Source organism: Loxodonta africana, chromosome 13 (assembly GCF_030014295.1).
Source record: "Loxodonta africana isolate mLoxAfr1 chromosome 13, mLoxAfr1.hap2, whole genome shotgun sequence".
Classification (NCBI taxonomy): Eukaryota; Metazoa; Chordata; class Mammalia; order Proboscidea; family Elephantidae; genus Loxodonta; species Loxodonta africana.
In genome coordinates this window covers 43,237,307-43,256,465 of record NC_087354.1, presented here as the reverse complement: position 1 = coordinate 43,256,465, position 19,159 = coordinate 43,237,307, and the positions used below count along the sequence as shown (strand labels likewise).

Sequence of the window (19,159 nt, the reverse complement as noted above, 5' to 3'; positions counted from 1 at the left end):
AACTGCCAGTCTTTCAGTTAGTAGTCAAATGCTTAACTATTTATGCCAAGTACAGTTGGGCTCTGGTATAACAGTTTCCTTTGAGGTTAAGCCCTTTTTTTTTTTTTTTTTAAGGAATACAGAATCCTCTGCACATATTAAAAATGGTTACTTGTCTGTTGAATTGGTGTATGTTCTGTTTATGTTCTTAACAACACCAACAAATAAAATTTGTTTTTAAAGTTAAATTTCTCTTTCCTCTTCTGGAAGCAGGAGGGGATTTTTCTTTGACCCTGACAACTTGGAGTGGCACTTGGTTGTAAACTAAATGACCCCTCAAGAGTTTTTAACTCTCAAGCTAGTCCACACTGGGCCTCCAGCAATTAGTAACACCAAAGACATTTAAGTGTTTCACCAGTGCTGGCTCCAGCGATGGTTTCTGTTCCTGGGCTTCTGCTTTCAGTGAACCCTGATTCTGGATAATACCTCTCTCCAAGTTTGAGGGCAGAGGTTTGCCCTTTGACCTCAGTTACCTGATGGATCTAAGAAGAGTTGTTGATTTTCAGTTCAGCTTTTTTCTGTTGGGAATGGGAGTGAGGACTCTCAGGCTTTTTAACACATAAGACCGCAAACCAGAAGTCTTGATTTTTCTTTTATACATTCTGTTGACTGTAGTCTCTCTAATGCCTCTAGTTTCTAGGCTCTCATTACTTAATAAAGTTCAAGAATGTTTTTGAATATCATCTATGTATAAGACATTGAGCAATGTGTTTGATGATAAAGAGGTACACACAAAAAGTGTGTCATAAATAGTTTTTATTCCAGGGTACTTAGAGATAAAGCTTTATGGGAACGCATAAAAGGTAGGAAAGGATTTATTGATGAGATAGCATTTGAAGTGAACATGGAAGGGTAGCAATATGTGGGTACCTGGGCATTTCAGGTTCAGAAAATAGAACAAAGTTGGGGAGGATGCTTAAGGAATATATGTTTGAACAGCGACCTTTTGGTTAGGAGACAAGCTCTTAACCACTATGCCAACAGGGTTCCAATCAGACTTAGAGTGGCTGAGTCAGTGATTACATGAAGAATAGAGGGGGAAATGGTTGGAAATGTTTAATAGGAAACACAGTAAAGACCTTGGATTCTAGGCAAATGACTTTGGATTTTTTTTCTATACAGTGGGGAACCCTCGAAGTTCTTTTTTGAAGAAATGTGATGTAAGAGAATTACTTTGAGGGGGAAAAAAACCAATCTAGTAGCACTATGGGCTAATTGAAAGGTGGGGGATAGACTAGAGGTACGGAGACCAGTTGGGAAGCTATTTTAATAATCCAGGTAAAAGGAAAATGTGATTCAATTTAGGATCATGACAGCGAATTTGAAAGTCATGGATAGAAGGAAGAGATGTGGATGTGGAATTTTAACCGAGACACAGAAAACAAGGGACTCTGGGAAGCTTCTGGTAATTTGTACCAATCCTTCCAGTACAGACAACGGAAGAGGTATAATGAAATCAAAGAATCAATAAGACAGGAATTACAGGGTCAGGGCATGAGAGAATCTAGAGAAGTGAGCGAAGCATTCCATGATGTTTTATCCTGGAAATATCTAATAATCTTGAAGAGATAGATCAGAAACTGAGCTATCATTTTTGTTGGCCCTTTGGTTAGAGATAAAAGAGTAGTTGAAGTCCCGGCCTCACCAAGAGTGAGGATTGGGTAAATCGGCTCTTGTAAAAAGTGAAGACGGTCTTTGTGCCATCCAGGGAGCCCAGAAAGCCTCAAGTCATAAACTTAGATTAATATGGTCCTAGATTGTTACATTTTTTAGATTGTTATATGTGGAAACCCTCATGGAGTAATGGTTAAGAGCTATTGCTGTTAACCAAACATCGGCAGTTAGAATCCACCAGGCACTCCTTGGGAACCCTGTGGGGTAGTTCTGCTCTGTCCTATAGCGTGGCTGAGTCAGAATCAACTAGAAGGCAGTGGGTTTGTGTTTTATTGGAGAAGGTTAGACTGTTACATTGTATCCAGGTACTTGACAGACGCAAATGTGAATCTTCTCTGTGGAAAGAACATTGCCTAAAGCCTCAAACTGCTTTTCTCACGTTGTCTTTCTAGTTAAACCATACTAACGTGGGACTCCAGGTATTAGAATTGTCAGACTCAGATTAAAACAGGTATGCTCTCAGCAGGGAACTGGAAAGTATGAGCTGTCATACAGGTATTAAAAAGAACCAGTTAGAATTTCTAAAACTAAATAAGCAAAATTAATTCAGTAAATGAGCAGATTGAACAAAGTTAAAGAGAGGTTTAGTGAACAAGGTCAAAAAAACTATCCAGAATTAAGCACACAGACTACAAGATAGAAAATACAGAAAAGAGGTTAAGAAGTACAGAGGATATGACGCAGGGTATCATTGAGCCATAAGAGGCTGAGAAAAGAATAGGGTAGAGGCAGTATTTGAAGATATAATGGTTGATAATTTGCCATATTGGTAAGAAACATCAGTGCCAGAGATTTCAGAAACCTAACAGTTACCATGTATAATAAATACCTATTGATTCTAAGATCACATTTCGATGTCTCTGAAATCTGGATACATCTTTAATTTTTGATGCACATTACAGTCCAGCAAGATCGAAATTGTGACTTACTTATGTGAAAGAGTTCCCATCTCACCTCCTGGTAAGATCATGAAAGTGTCAGTATGAAAACATTTTATATTTGATGAGGTACAGTAAAGAGAAATCCACCTTTTAAAAATATATTAAAATGGCAAAAAAAAAAATCTTAAAAGCAGGTAGAGATAACAAGAATGATTACACCCTCTCCTCACTTATTGACATGGTTAGGTTCCAAAGATTCAGTTGTTAGGCAAAAATCAGTTTTAATGTGTAAATGGAGGATGACCACATCAGATCACAAAATGGAAGATGACTACATTATGATACAACTGTCATATTACATCATTTCATAACTGCCAAACCACTGAGAATCGTGGCCCAGCCAGGTTGACACATAACCTTAACTGCCACAGTCATCATTACCCTTTGCACCTTGGCACTTGTTACTGGCCAAACGTATATCGTTACTGCTCAGAATAGTCAGATAGTAGGTTTTTTACTATTGTCGTCCATGCAAAATGTTGAATATCAAGATAGTTGATAAGTGAGGAGTAGCTTATTTTCAAAAGAGTGACTGACAGCTTACTCCTTAACAGTAACAAAGGAAGTGATTTAGGATATTTCAGTGGGTTGAAAGAAAATACTTGCCAAGCTGGAATGCTGTGTTCATGAAAAGTGTATTAATAAATAATAGTTTTTATTAATATAAAAGGTTTTATAGTGTCCCTAGCTTTCATGTCTTTCTATTTTAAGTCAGTGTTGTATTTTAAGTTTTGTCAGTGTTGGTGAAAGTTTCAAATATTCATAACGGCTATTTATGCAACTGTTTGAATGTGGGGTGGAGAAATTTATGGAATGCAGCTTAAGTTGTGCAATTTATAGCCTTAAATGCACATATAAGGAAATTAATGAACCAAGCGTTCTTAAAAAATCTCAAGTAATGAGAAGTCTCAAGTTAGAAAAAGAACAACGAAACGAATGCAGAGAAAATACAAGGAAGGAAATAACAAAAAGCATAAATTAATAAAACAGAAAACAAAGTAGAGGGGTCTAAGAAGCCAAAAGATGTTTCATTGAAAAGACATCAATACTGGTAAGACTGAACAAGAAAGAGAAAAGGCACAATCAGCCAATATAAGGAATGAAAAAGAATGTCACTATGGACCGTGACTTCATGAGGCTGTTAAACCTTGACACCAAAATGTAAATTACAAGTCAGTTTCTCTCATGTACACAGATGCCTGCCTTCAGAAAAGCTTAAAATATTAGAAAATTTAACTTCATATGCATAAAAAGGATAATGAGCCTGTATGACCAACTGAGGTTTATCCCAGGAATGCTAGTTTTTTGGTTAAACCTGAAAAAATTCAATGTGATTGGTCACTTGAACAAATTAATGGAGAAAAACATTTCAAATAGATGTAGAAGGAACATTTGCTAAAAATCAGCAATCATTTGTGATTAAAGAAAAAAAAAAACAGTTCAGAAGCTGGACAGAAATTTATAAAACATCTTTAGGAGATATCATAGTTTATGTTGAAATGTTGAAAAGATTTTCCTTTTAGATAGAGCTCAAGACATGTATGTTGTCTATATCCACTTCTGTTCACATTATATTGTAGATGATGCTAGGCAGTAGTATACCAAATAAGAAAAATAAAGTGTAAAGGTTGTAAGGGAGATGCTAAACTGTTAAGATTCACTGGTGATGTAATTGTTCTTGTTGTCAGTTGCCGTTAAGTCAGTTCCGACTCATGGCGACCCCATGTGTGCAGAGTAGAGCTGCTACTCCATAGGGTTTGCAAGGCCGCGGCCTTTCAGAAGCAAGTTGCCAGACCTGTCTTCTGAGGCAATTCTGGGTAGCTTTGAACCACCAGCCTTTCAACTAGTAGTCTAGCACTTAATGGTTTATGCCACCCAAGGACTCCTAGTGATGTGATTATATGCATAGAAAATTCAAAGGAGTCTAACAAAGATAAATGGTTTAAAAAATAAATGATTTTGGAAAGATATAAAGAATGAATTGTATTTCTTTACACACATATCTGTTACCTGGTAACTCCCCTCTTAAATATATACGTGTCTTAGTTATCCAGTGCTACTATAACAGAAATACAGTAAGTGGATGGCTTTAATAAACAAATTTATTTTCTCATAGTTCAGGAGGCTAGAAGTCCATATTCAGGGTGCCAGCTGTAGGGGAAGGCTTTTTCTCTCTTCGGCTCTGGCAAGAAAGTCCTTGTCTTTTCAGCTTCTGCCGCTTGATTCCTTGAAGATCTCCATGTATCTTGGCACCTGTGTGAAAAGAGATTGACAGAAGGTATACCCTATGCTAATTATGCCTCATTAACATAAGAAATACAACTCATTCCCAAATGGGATTATACCACAGGCATAGAGGTTAAAATTTACAGCACATTTTAGTGGAACATAATTCAATCCATAACAGATACCCAATAGAAATATGGGCACATCTACATTGAAAGTTTTATTAAAAAGCATATTGATAGCTACGTTATCATAATAACTTCAACTTGTAAGCAGCCTAAATGTCCATCACTATTAGACTAGATAGATAATTGTGGTATATACATATATATATAATAACTGCTCAGCAACAACAAAAAAGTGAATTAGGTTAATAACCAACAAGTGATATGAATCTTTAAAACATACTGAGTGAAAGATCCAAAACGGTTCTGCTCACATAACACTAAAAAAAAAAGGTAAAACTAAGCTTTATTGTTAGAGATGTCTACTTAGTTGGTAAAACTAAAAAGAAAAACAGGTATTGATTATTTCTTGCGGGCATAGGGGCTTATTACTGAGAAGAGGCTTCTGGGGTACTAGTAGTAGTGTATTTCCTGTCTTGGGTAGTGGTTGTATATTGGTATTTAATTTATAACAATTTGTAAACTGCTTGTTTATGTACTTTTCTACAATTGTGTAATTTCATAATAAAAATATTTTTTGAACACACACACAGACATAGGAAAGGAACAGTCTTAAAAGGGAAGATCCAACTGTTTTTTGGATAGTAGAATTTATAGTGACTTTGGCACCTGCAAGTAAATCTGACTTTTTACCAAGAAAGCTTCCGCGCTGCCCTCCTAGGCTCTAGTATTGCTCTGATTCAGCATAAGTATCGTAGCAGTCTTTTTTATGTCTGTCCTAAACTTCGCTCTCATCTGTCACATCAGCTTCCACTACCTTTGTGGTTCATCAAAACTCCACGAGCCAACTTGGAAAACTTTCTATACTTCATTCCATCCGGTATGTCCATACCTACTCCTTTCTTCTTAACACTTCTTTGAATGTTCTCAACTCTTCAGGCCCTGATCTCAAATTCAGAGACCATCAATACTATTTTATTCTGGGGTTGCGGTCACAGACATCATATACAATGCTGTACATTACAGTCAGTTTATTTGGTGTCCCTTTAATCTCCCTATTCTCTGAATTCTTGTTGTATTTACTATTTAGTTGTTTTGGCATCTTGAAGTTAAGTTACTTGGTATTTACTGTGCTTCCCTAGCATTCTCTTCCTACCTCTTGCAGATTCGGTGTTCATCTCATGTCATGTTGCATGCAGGTGTTCGTTTCTTTCCTTCACAGCAGTTAATATCACCATTAACAAGCATAATTCCTACATTCTAGTTACAGAGTATGTAAGTGAGCTGTATAAAATGGCACTTAATCATCTGTTGCTTTGTGTTTTGATTGCTTAGTCTTAGTTTTAGCATAGCTAGATTTTGTATGTTTGATTTATAGGCTGACAACAGTTATAACCTGAGGGCTTAAATATATTGAAAAACCATTATCAAAATAATAAAATAACATTTATTTTTATGTACTAGAAGAAATCATTTTTCTCATTAATGGGAATCCGTTCCACTATTGTGTGAATCACAAGTAGTAATTATTTTATTTCTTAGTGCTGCTGGTGTGTCACAGGAGAAAAAGACCATTGAGCAGAGTAGAGAGAGTGTAGACTTCCCTTGTATGCACGTATTTGGACAGAAGGTACAAAAACCACTGTTTTTGTTTTCTTCAAGAGAGGTAAAAATAGTTTTCAGAAAAATGGTAGTGATTTTTGTCATTTTGGAGGCCATAGGCTCTTTTGAGAAAGTAAAAATCCTTTGTCCCTTTTCCCCAAGGGAGCAAATGAACACTTGTAAGTAAGCTATAACGTTATAGACACTGTACAGTTACTGAGGGCCCAGGAACCTCAGGTTAAGAATCTCTGTGTTAGAACAACTTGTAAAATTGAAAGAATTAAAATCAAGCTAGAGAACATGGACAGCTACCAGTAAAGATGACACCATGGGTATCTCAGCATAGCTGCTGTTGTTAGGTGCCATTGAGTCAGTTCCAACTCATGGTGACCCTATAGGACAGAATAGAACTGTCCCATAGGGTTTCCAAGGAACAACTAGTGGATTTGAACTGCCACCCTTTTGGTTAGCAGCCAAGCTCTTAACCACTGTGCCACCATAGTTGTTATACCCTGTAAAACCAGCATATCTACTCTGTTAGGAAGGGACCAGTCATTAACTTCTTTTTAAGATGTGCTTTATAGTTTTAGATCTGCCCTGAAAGCTCATATAAAGATTAATAAAATCTTAACCCTCAAAAAAGACTTTTCTTTTTTTCTAGTTTAGTTTATTGTGTTTCTGTTATAATTTTGCTAATTCAAGTTTAAAAGTATTCATCTTATGTGTGTTTCACTGTAGGAGCCCTGGTGGTGAGGTGGTTAAGCACCCACCTGCTAACCAGAGGTTGCTGGTTCAAACCTACCTTCTGCTTCATGGGAGAAAGATGTGGCAGTCTGCTTCTGTAAAGATTCACAGTCTTGGAAGCTGCGTGGAGCACTTTTACTCTGTCCTGTAGGGTCTCCATGAGTCAAAATCAACTCGATGGCAGTGCGTTTGGTTTTGTTTGGGTATTTCACTATGGTCAGTTTTTTAGTCCACCTGCCTTTGTAGTGGCTCAGAACCAAGAAGGTTAAGATATGGAGGAATAAATGGTAGAAAAATTCTCCAAAATTATATGATTTTTGTAGTGCAGCTTGAAAGTAGTATTAATTAGTAGCTTTTTTGTTAAGTAGCCTTGTTTAGCAATAAGCAAGCTTAGGAGATTTTATCATAATGTTGTTTTTATTAGGTTGAGTTCCACAGGGGGAAAATCCTATAATTTCAAAAAATATCCTGCTTTTTCTTTTCTTAAAATACTTGAGCAGTATATTTATTTAGTGATAAATGATACAGAATATATTTATTTTAAAATGCAAACTTGGTTTAGTTTTTAGTGATTAGTATTTTATAAAAAAACCCAAATTTTTATTAAGGCAAATTCTTAAAGACACGTATAAGTCTTCATGAGATCTTTTTCCTTATGAGGGCCCAAAGCCTTCCTTAGACAAAATTGTTTCCTATCCCTAAATCCTTAGGATAGATTTTGTTTTCCTGGAATTCTGAACTTTACCTAATAGAGATGCATAGGTATGCCACTTATCTTACACTTGAGTTTTAGTACTTCTTTTGAAAGTATACCTTTAAAAATCGTAAAGTTTTCAGTTTAAGTTGTGGAAAATTCATGTTGTATTTCAGGAACTCTTCTTATATTTTAATTTTTATCAGAGTAAAACATTCATAGGTTTTTAAAAACAAGCAGTACAGGGATTACAAATGAAATGGAGTACTCCAGACCCTTAGTTCCAGTCCCACTCCCCAGAAGAGACAGCTGTTCAGTTCAGTGCTTCTTAATAAGTTGCTCATACTAGTGTACCTTACTATACTGGCTTCTTAGTATGGAAGATGAGGATTAATCTCAGAAGCAAATGTCTGTCTGTAAAGGCGAGAGAAGCCTTCTCCTCTGGTGGGCTGCTCTCTCGTTCTATACTGCTGTCTTAGGACTATCATTTTTATGACTAGCCTTTTTTTTTTTTATTTAATGGCAGTTCTCAGTCATGTATATGATTTAAATGAATTTTAAGCTATTTCTTTGCTCCTTTAATGGTTTTATTTAAATTTATCCTTTTAAAAGTGAAAAAACTACATCATTAGTAAGCAGAAACAGGTTAATGAGCCAGAGGATAGTTGAAATGGCAATTCCTCAGAGTGATGTTGGTGTCACAGATCTTTTTCATTGCTTAGTCAGAACTAAAATTAAGATTCGGAGTAATTGCGACACTTTTTTTTCTTTTGAAATTGAAATCTGGTAGTCATAAATTACCATTTGAGAATGTTGAAACAAAGATGATTTGATTATTTAGAGGTAAAAGTTTGTGTATATGTGTGCTTATATATGAATACATATACTTTTATGAGTTTTATACACACATCTCTATCTTTGCTTATAAAAATCATGGCCATCAGTTCCATTCCAACTATAGTGGCCCTGTAGGACAGAGCTGAACAGCCCCATAGGGTTTCTAAGGAGCAGCTGGTGGATTTGAACTGCCCACCTTTTGGTTAACAGCTGAGCTCTTAACCATTGCGGCACCAGGGCTCCATTTTTGCTTATAACAATAGATAAATGCTTATAGCAATAGATAGTTGACTTGTTATCAATAAACATATAATGGAGCTTTAAAGAACCATAGGACTGAGCTCTCTGATAGGCCAAGGATATGGAGTAGAAAAGCCACCAGATAACTTTAAATTGACTTAACATTTTTGTTCTTCTGATAATATTCTGAGAATTGCGAATTATTACTCTTCTAGCAGTGATGTTTTTGTTAAGTATGAAGCCCTAGTGGTTTTTAAGATAAACTCCTAATGGCAAAATTAAATGTTGATAAGGCAAACAATAATGCCATGGTCACTCTGAATTCAGAAAGAAACACTAGCCATTGGTGTTCCTACTACCCATATCTCCCCTCCCTCCAGGCCAGACAGAGTCTTTAGGCTGTAACTATGTTCCTGCCTTGAAATTTAATTCATGTATTTGACGTATGTCATGGATTGAATTGTGTTTCCCAAAAATATCTGTCAACTTGGCTAGGTCATGATTCTCAGTATTGTATGATTGTCTACCATTTTGTCATCTGATGTGATTTCCCTGTGTGTTGTAAATCCTATCACTGTGATACAATGAGATGGGTTAGCGGCAGTTAAATTGATGAGCTCTACAAGATCAGATAGTGTCTTAAGCCAGTCTCTTTAGAGATACAAGAGAGAGAAGCAAGCAGAGAGACACGGGGACCTCATACCGCCAAGAAAGCAGCACCCGGAGCAGAGCGCGTCCTTTGGACTTGGAGTTCCTACACGGAGATGCTCCCAGACCAAGGAAAGATTGACAAGGACCTTCCTCCAGAGCCGACAGAGAAAGCCTTCTCCTGAAGCTGACGCCCTGAATTTGGACTTGTAGCCTCCTAGATTGTGAGACAATACATTTCTCTGTGTTAAGGCCATCTTTAAATTTTGGTATTTCTGTTATAGCAGCACTAGATGACTAAGACAGTATGCTTCTGGGTAACTAGTCAAGTAAAACGAAAAATTAAGATCTATTCAGATAAACCCCCAAAACTGTTGCCCCAAGATAATCTTTACGCCTTAAACCAAAAATATTCCCTGAAGTCGTCTTAAAACCAAATAATAGTTTAGCGTACCTAGTTAAAAAAAAAAGTCTGCCTTGAGCATTATGCTCTTTTAAGAACTATCTATATGGGATCAAACTGACGACAACAACTTGAAAGATAGAAACCTTAGGGGGCAGTGAGTTTATCTTAATGGGGGAGGAACAACTCAGAAAAGGAGGGTGAGAATGGTTACGCAACTCAAAGACTAATCAGTGTCACTAAATTGTATATACAGAAACTGTTGAGTTGATGTATGTTTTGCTGTGTATGAAAACCCTGGTGGCGTAGTGGTTAAGTGCTATGGCTGTTAACCAAGAGGTCGACACTTCAAATCCGCCTGGCGCTCCTTGGAAACTCTGTGGGGCAGTTCTACTCTGCCCTCTAGGGTCGCTATGAGTCGGAATCGACTCGACGGCAGTGGTTTTGGTTTTTTGGTTTTGCTGTGTATATTCTCAACAGCAGAAATAAAATAAGTTTTTTTAAAAAATATCTTGATATTCAGGAAAGTTGGCAGATAAAGTGCCAGTTTACTTAACTGTATTTCTGTAAACATACTGAATGAACTGAAAAGAACCTTAGAGAGAGCGGTGAATTTGTAATCTACTGAGAAACCTCTCAGGTATCCTTCTAACAATCTTTTTTTTTTTTTTCCTCTAACAATCTTAGAGAAATCTAGGCCATATGTGAAATGGGTGCCCTTCTGCCACTGAGGAAAGGCAGGAGTAATGGAGAAACCACACTGCCATTCCGTTTTTGTTTTTTCTTTTTCATCAGTATGATTTCCTCAAAAGGAGGGGCAGGTTTGGAGGAAAAGAGGGAAGCAATATCTGAGGATGAGCTTTGCAGCTGTCTACCAAAGTCATTGTGGCAGAGAGAAATATGTTAACCCTTTGGTGACCCAGTTATTTTCTGCTTGAATTTTTGTTGATGCCATGTGTTTTCATTAAGGGAAGCATGCTGAATCATTGAGTGTCTGAGCTTTTGGTAGGCAGTATGGTTTTTTGTTTTGTTTTGTTTTTTTTGCCTCCTTGCATAAGCCTACTGTAAATGTTCAGTGGTACATATGAAGTACCACTGATTATACCCCAGAGTGCCCACCAGGGTCTATTGGTACATTAATGTAACAAATATAAATTTTCAAAATTGCTACTTTCTTACCAAATATTCAGACACCTCGTACAATACCCTGTAAACAGTAATTTGCCGCTCACGCCTATTTCTTCAGTTTCAAACAGTCATAAAAGCCCTTGCCTTGCAGCAGCACGCACTATCAGTGATCCAGCAGCTTCCCAGTAAACAGCAGAAACTGAAAAAGTTCATGGTCACTGTATGTATGTACTGCTGGGCACAAAAGGGTTAACTCATTAAACAAGGTGCCTAAACTGCAAGGCTTCATTGTGGTCAGTTTTTCACAAGCAGGGATATACAGCAAAGCCAGTGAACTGCAGGAACGTTAAAATAGTGCTCAGGTGAACAGAATGGGTAAGAATCCGCTTGTATTCTTGGGCATAGTAGGCCTGAATAAAATCACAATCAGAAAATAATTAACAGAGCCTTTGTTCTCTTAAAGAAATTAAAGTGAATGTGGACTATGAGATGAGAGATCCAAGTTGAACCAATAAAACAAGTGAAAAAGGAAGCTGACCGAACTTAAAAAAAAATAGGAGACCAATATTAATCTTGTAGAACTTAACACCACATCGACAGTAGCAAGAAACAGAATACACATTTTGGAAAACAGATGCGGAGACAGATGACGGATAAAGAAGGAATTAGCATATAGTAGATATGGAAGACAAATTAACAAAGACTGGGTACAAATCAGCAGGACAGTCTTAATAAGTAAAGGATGCTGAAGTACTGAGGTTTTATGCAGATAATGCACGCTTTCTATGCTTGTTTTCCAGCCACGCCTTCCCCCATTCGGTACTGTTGTAAGTGCTGCTATGCCAATTTTATTTTGTACGTGTGTGCGTGTGTGTATAAAGGGAATCCTGGTGGTGCAGTAGTTAAAATGATCGATCGCTAAATGAAAGGCCAGCAGCCCGAAACCACCAGCAGCTTCACAGGAGAAAGATACGGCAGTCTGGTTCCACAGAGGTTCACAGCCTTGGAAACCCACGGGGTCTACATGGAGTCTATATGAGTAGTAAACAACTCAACAGCAGTGGGTTTTTTTTTTTTTCTTTAATGTGTATATGCCAGAAGGAGAGGGATTTGAATTATAAAATGAGAAAAATTATTTTGATCACAGACGTTTCCTCAATAAAAACAGGTACCAGAAGAAAATATAAGAACACGGTCTATATGTGGAATATTGAGGGGTGAGATAACCTTGGCCAAAACTAACATTTCAATACATTTAAACTTTAGAACTATGTCTAAGTAATTGAGGGGTAATCAAGTTTAGGAAACAATAAGTGGTTTTTATCATTCTTGAAAAAAAAAAAAAAAAACTACCTGATGTAAAAATGTAATTTGTGAAAAAATTACATAAAGTGAAAAGCTCTAGGAAGTTCCAGCCAAAACTGAAAGGGTAAATGTAGGGTTGTATAACATGGAACAATCAGTATATTATTAAAAGTTGATAAATTAAGAAATAGGTTTAAGTATTGAGTGAAAGTTACATAGGCAACTCCTGGTCAAACTAGTTATCAGTCTCTTCCAGAAAAGGTCAGAGTAGACAGACCATTTCATATATGAAAATAAAAACAAAACAAAAAAACATTTCTTCTGAATAGGACTTTAAGAAAAAAAGATTTTCAATTCCACAACACCTCACAAGAACAGCAGCAAGAGGCCTGCTGTGCCCGAGAATATGAAGGATTCTTAACTCCCACTCTCTTTGCCTGGGCACTGTTTGAAAGTTCTTTTGGTGACTTCTAGAATGAATCAAGAACTATAAACTCCAGTATATGCTGTCTTTAAGAAATATACATAAAGCAAGGAATTCAGGTTGACAATAAAAGACCTTAAAATACATGAAAATAACCTGACTGAGACTTGTGCAGGACTCACATAATGCAAAGTAGCTATTGAGAGACAAAGTACGACTGAGAAATTAAGAAAACTGGGGGGGGGGGGGGGAAGCTTTGTTCTTGGCTAGGAGGACAGTACAGTAAAAACTGCGAAAGCCAGAACCTGTCTAAGGCGGAAACCTATCAGAGAAGGAAAACTCAAAAATATTTTCCACTAATAGTGAGTGATAGAAAAGTGTTAAGACTGCACCCTTTCAAAGGTGGAAAACTTGCAAGACCTGGAAAAACAAGGATGTCCTGTTGAGTTCCGGCTCTCACAGGTTTCATTGTATTATAAAGAGGTCAGTTTTCCCTTCAATCAATGTATTATTAATATAATTGCAGTGAAAGTTCAAGTAGGATTTTACTTTATCAAGATGATTTTACATTAACTTGAAAAACAACGTGGAAGAATAGCCAGGGAGATTATATAAAAGAACAATAAAGCAATCCTTGTCAAGTATTGAAAATTTCTTGAAAGCTACGAGAATAGGCAAAGCAATAGAGTTAGAATGGAAAGTCTGAAAAAATAAACTCGTGACTATGGAAAATTGATACATGGTAAAGAAAGTATTTAAGATCAGTGAGAGATTAATTGGTTACTCTTTTAACAAGAAATCTGAGTGCTTATAATAAGATGCTTCTGTACACTAGGGCTAGAGCAATAAAATATTCCTCATGGAATTTACATTCTAGTGAAAAAGACAAACAGTGATTACAGAGCTAATGTGATAAATGGAGTCCTCACGTGGTACCAACTGCTAACAGAAAGGTTGGAAGTTGGCATCTACCCAGAGACACCTCAGAAGAACAGCCTGGCAATCTACTTCTGAAAAATCAGCCATTGAAAACCCAGTGGAGCACAATTCTACCCTGACACGTGGGCTTGCCATGAGTCAGGGTTGACTCGACAGCAACTGCCTTTTGGTTTCAGTGAGATAAAAGTGCTGTAAAGGAGTACAGAAAACAGTACTAGGAGGTTGTAATACAAGGGAACCGTACCTAATTTGGGGGTGAGAAGCTATCAGAGAAGGCTTATTTGAGGAAGCGAAGTTTAAGCCGAGAGCTAAAGGTAGCAAAAAAGTGTTCCATATTTTAAAGTGGACCAAATTTTTTAAAGATTTACAAACTCTTTGATGGTGGGAAAAACCAAACTCAGGATATTTGGTGATAATGTAAATCAGTATCTTGTGGGATGGTATGGGGTATTTTGGTGGTAAATATCAAAAAGCTTTTTCTAATCACAGTTCTAAGAGTATACTCTGAGGAGATATTCCCAGATATGTGAACAGGTACATGCACAAGGATATTTTAATCTAGAATAGTTTAAATATGGACCATCTGAGTGCTGCTTAGTGTAAGGTTGTTATGTACCTACATTAAAATACTATGTAACAAAAAAAAAAAAATAGACCTATGTTCATTGACAAAGATGTCTGTTATGTGTTGTTCAGTGAAAAAAATAGGTTATAAAAGTAGAGTATGCTGTTATTTATATAAAATTATATGCATATATCTGTGTAGCTGTGTATGCATAGAATGCTGTCTAGAATGTCTACCCAAGTTTTAGGAGTTGTTAGTTTCGTGTAGTCAAATTTTGCATGACAGAAGCTTGTTCCTTCTCGTGAGCATGAATATTTTTATCAAAACAAGCTGTTGAATTCTTGTTTATTATTAGTTTCTTGTGCTTTCAGATAAAACTTGGCATCTTATGTTTTCGCAGATTCATAATTAGTAGGAAAGCATTTGATTTTCTGCTCTAGATACACTTTGAATAGCTCAGTGATTTAGGGATAACTTTACAGTCATGCATCACATAACATCAGTTCAGGCAATGTCTGACCATATATACGTCCATGGTCCCATAAGGTTATAATTAAAAAAAAAAAAAAAAAGTTATAATAGAGTTCAGAAATCCCAATCGAAGAATGGGATGTAGTGTCCATAACCAGATGTGGCGAATGCAACAACTTACCACACGTAACACATCTGTCTTATGTTTCGTGTATACAAAGTGATTGTGCTGCCAGGCATATAATGGATAAGTACGTACATAACCTATAACACATATGTCTCGATAGTCATAATAAATGCCTATGTTAATGGTTTATCTACGTACTGTACTTTCTTTCATTATTTTAATGTGAACTTTCCCTACTTAACAAAAAGATTATCATACAACAGTGTATGCGTAGACTCCTAGGTAGCAGCATCCAATCTCGTGTACCGTGCATCTCTTAAGTGTCATAGCATTATCTCTGTTTCATTTTTTTTTTTTTTTAAATATCACCATGAAGTGCGTCTTTGCTCCGAAATGCAGCAGAAGTGGTGCTAGTGATAGCACCAGCAAGAGGCAGAGAAGAAGTATCAGTTTGGAAGTGAAACAAAAGATGTCCCATATAGCTTCGTCAAGTATCTAATGTGGTGTTTGCACACTGTCCAAATCACATAACGTCCTATTTCAGAGAACATATTGTGGGTGTTAAGTGTTGCATGACTGTATTTGAGTTCCCCTCTTAAAATGTGATGACATTTTGGTTGCTCATTTGATTACATTGAAATATACTGTAGTCAAAGTAGGTATAAAAATATACTAGCCTTAGGAGAGTGCTTTGTTCTCATTTGAATAATTTTCTAGAGATACAGTAAGTGCTTGGACACAAAGCCTGAACAAGAGCATCTTTAAAATATCTTTGAGTATTGATTATTTTTGAACTTGAGAACCTCTTGTTTATATATAAAAAACATTATAGTTATCGAAACCTGGGGTTTACAAGCTAAAAAGTAGTTGACCAGACTCTGCATTAACTTTTTTGCTGGTTATTTTGACTCTCAGATTGAAAATGTTTATATCTATTAATTTTTCCTTTTATAATTTTAAGATATTTCAAGAGGCCAGGGACCATGTCTGATCTGGATTAATGGGAAGCATTGTGCTTGGTATTTACCACTATCTGCTGTCAAGAAATTGGTAGTTTAATTAGACTGCTGTAGCTACTACTTAGTATATCTAAGATACTTTAATATCTTAGATCTTGAACTAATTTTATATATTTAGATAAATCTTTTATGTAAAGCTGGCATATAGATAATTTATATAATATAAAAACATTTTATTCCTTCCCCCACCGTTTACCAGTAATTAAAAATTATTTCAAAAGAATATTTAAAAAGCAAGTCTGTTATATAGAATGAGATGTAATAATCTCATTTTTTAAGTGACGTGTGAAGGTATGCTTTTTAGTGATTTGTTACTAAGAAAGCATTCTCAACTGTATTTTGACTGGTTTAAATAAAATTATTAATGAAATTAATTCACTTCTATAAAATATAGCCTAGCCTTTTAAAATACCATTATTCTTCATAATCTACCACTAGAGATAGCACAGTTTTCATCTGTGAGTTTTAATTGTAGTACTGTTATAATATTAATAGCTTAATTTGCCAGGACTCGTATTTAAAAACAAAATCAAAACAGCAAAAAAAAAAAAAAATCTAATTTCGTATATAAACACTTCTGTTTGCTACAATTTGATAGCTGTACAACTCCTTTGAGCAGAAAAGTTACAGTCTTGTTTTTTTTTTTAATTCAGATACTTGCTGTTCCCTGTAGAAAATCAGGTTTTGGGAGAGCTCTAACAGTGTGCTATTGCTGGGCTCTCATCCTTTCTGTTTAAATAATGCAGGTACTTTGATGGAAACCTGGAGAAGCTCTTTGCTGAGTGTCATGTAATTAATCCAAGTAAAAAGTCTCGAACACGCCAGATGAATACAAGGTCATCAGCACAAGATATGCCTTGTCAGATCTGCTACTTGAACTACCCTAACTCGGTGAGTATCTGGTAGTTTAAGGCTAGCACTGGCTCTATTTCAGAGGGTGAATCAACTTTCATTATTTAAAACAAAGAAAAATTTGGGAGGCCTGGGGTTTTAGCAAAGCAGTGACCTATGAGGGTATCGAAGATAAGGGAAGAGAAAGACTAAAAGCTTGGGTCCTGTTCTCATTGTTTGTTTTTTAAAGCAGGAACTTGCCCAGTCTGTCATTACATAACTAGATCTTTCCCAAGTTTGTTTTACCACCATGGGAAGAATTGTGTAATACTTAGGCACTGAGTAGAATTGTCTTTCATCCAAATTAAAATAGATTTAAAACTTAAGGGTGTTTTGGTTGTTTTTTTTTTTTTTTTTGGTAAATACCCAAAACACTTACAAAGGTAGTACTATTTCACGAAGGAGCTCTCAGGATTCTTCATAAGAAAAGATTTTCACTTACATAGATCCATTGTATTGAAGATTCTTAAATATAGGATATGGGGAGAGAGTTGGAGCAGGAAATAGGACCATTTGGTGTTTTTCTTCAGTAAATGGGATGTAGTAATGAGATGGATTGACACAGTGGCTGCAACAATGGGCTCAAACATAGCAAAGATTGGGAGGATGGTGTAGGACTGGGCAGTGTTTCGTTCTGTCATACATAGGGTTGAACAACACCCAACAACAGCAGCAAAAGCATCTTTCAAAGTGTGTTAAATTAAGATGATTTACTTTGGAGCATCTAGTAGAGAAACTTTAGACTCAACTAAATGTAATTTCCCTGTGAAGGCCTTTTTTATTATTAAACATAGGAAAATTATATTTGTGGCATAAACGTGTTCACAAAAGCAGAACCCACTGCCATTGATTCGATTCTGACTCAGAGCGACCCGTAGGGTTTCCAAGGCTTTGAAATCTCTGTGGAAGCAGACCTCCACATCTTTGTCCCTCGGAGCCACTTATGGTTTTGAACCGCCAACCTTTTGGTTAGCAGTCAGTCGCTTTAACCACTGCACAACCAGGGCTCCTTATAAAAGTGTTTGGTTACTTGCAATTCACCCTTTAAGATGTTTCAGGATACCTAAGAAATAATGTATTTCTGTGATTATTGTAACTATCATGTTTATATTCTCTGCTTTAATAGTTCAGCAGATTTTTCTAATAATTATTATATACCAGGTCTTTGGCAGCAGTATATTTATGTATTTAAATATTGAAGGTTTTTCATTGTTTATCTTTGAGTTTTATATGTTTATCTCTAAAGAGACCCATTTGAAGAAAGGGAGCTAATTTGTTCACATACATAAATATGTAGAAAAGAGGTAAGGAATTTTTTTTTTTTTTAAAGAATTAAGTACTGTTACAGAAATAGAAAAAAATCAGCGAGTTAAATTAATTTAGCAGATGAAGCGCTGAACTAAATTTCCAAATGCCCAAGTTCTGATTGTAGCTCTTAATGCTAAATATTTGGCTTTGGGTAGATAAATTTTTAAATCTCTTTGGATCTCAGTTTCTTTCAGCTTTCAAATGAATGAATTGAATAAGATATTCTTTCAAATCTCTTCCAGCCTAAGAATCCAGCACTGGATTTTGGTTTTAATGTGATAAGTGCTGTGAAGGAGTACAGAGCACTATGAGGCCATAATACAAGGGAACTTACCCCCATTTGATGGTGAAGAGCTGTCAGAGAAGGCTGGTTTGAGGACATAAACCCTAAATCCTCCTGCTCCTCCTTGATTTGAGTCTCAGTTGTAATTTGACTGCTGCAGCTGGCTGCTTACAAATACCCTGTAACTTTCTGAGTGCCCTTGGTATTGTCTAGCTGTGTCAACAAGCTAGACTTGAAATCATGACAGAAGATTTGGAATATGAATTTTACCTTGCATTTGTTAACTGGTGATGGAGAATCTATTATTCATTCATTCAAGACGCCAGGTACTACTCTAGATGTTAGGAACACAATAGAGAATACAACATAACCCTTGCCTTCAAATAATTTACAGATAGCTGGGCAAATAAGTAAAAGACATATTCAGAAAAGAATGGCAAGATGTGATACTGTGGGAGCATGTTGGCGGGACATCTAATCCAGTTTTGGATTAAGGAGGACTTGCCACAGAAATTGACATTTTAAT

At 36.2% G+C, this 19,159-nt stretch overlaps 1 protein-coding gene across 1 annotated transcript in view; it reads left to right on the top strand.

Annotated features, from left to right (window-relative positions):
- The window catches only part of ARIH1 (ariadne RBR E3 ubiquitin protein ligase 1), a 130,600-nt gene that overhangs the window by 63,141 nt on the left and 48,300 nt on the right, over positions 1 to 19,159 (top strand). Inside the window, exon 3 of the mRNA XM_064267294.1 lies at positions 16,898 to 17,042. Coding sequence (XP_064123364.1) covers positions 16,898 to 17,042 — 145 coding nt within the window. The remainder of the gene's footprint in view (positions 1 to 16,897; positions 17,043 to 19,159) is intronic.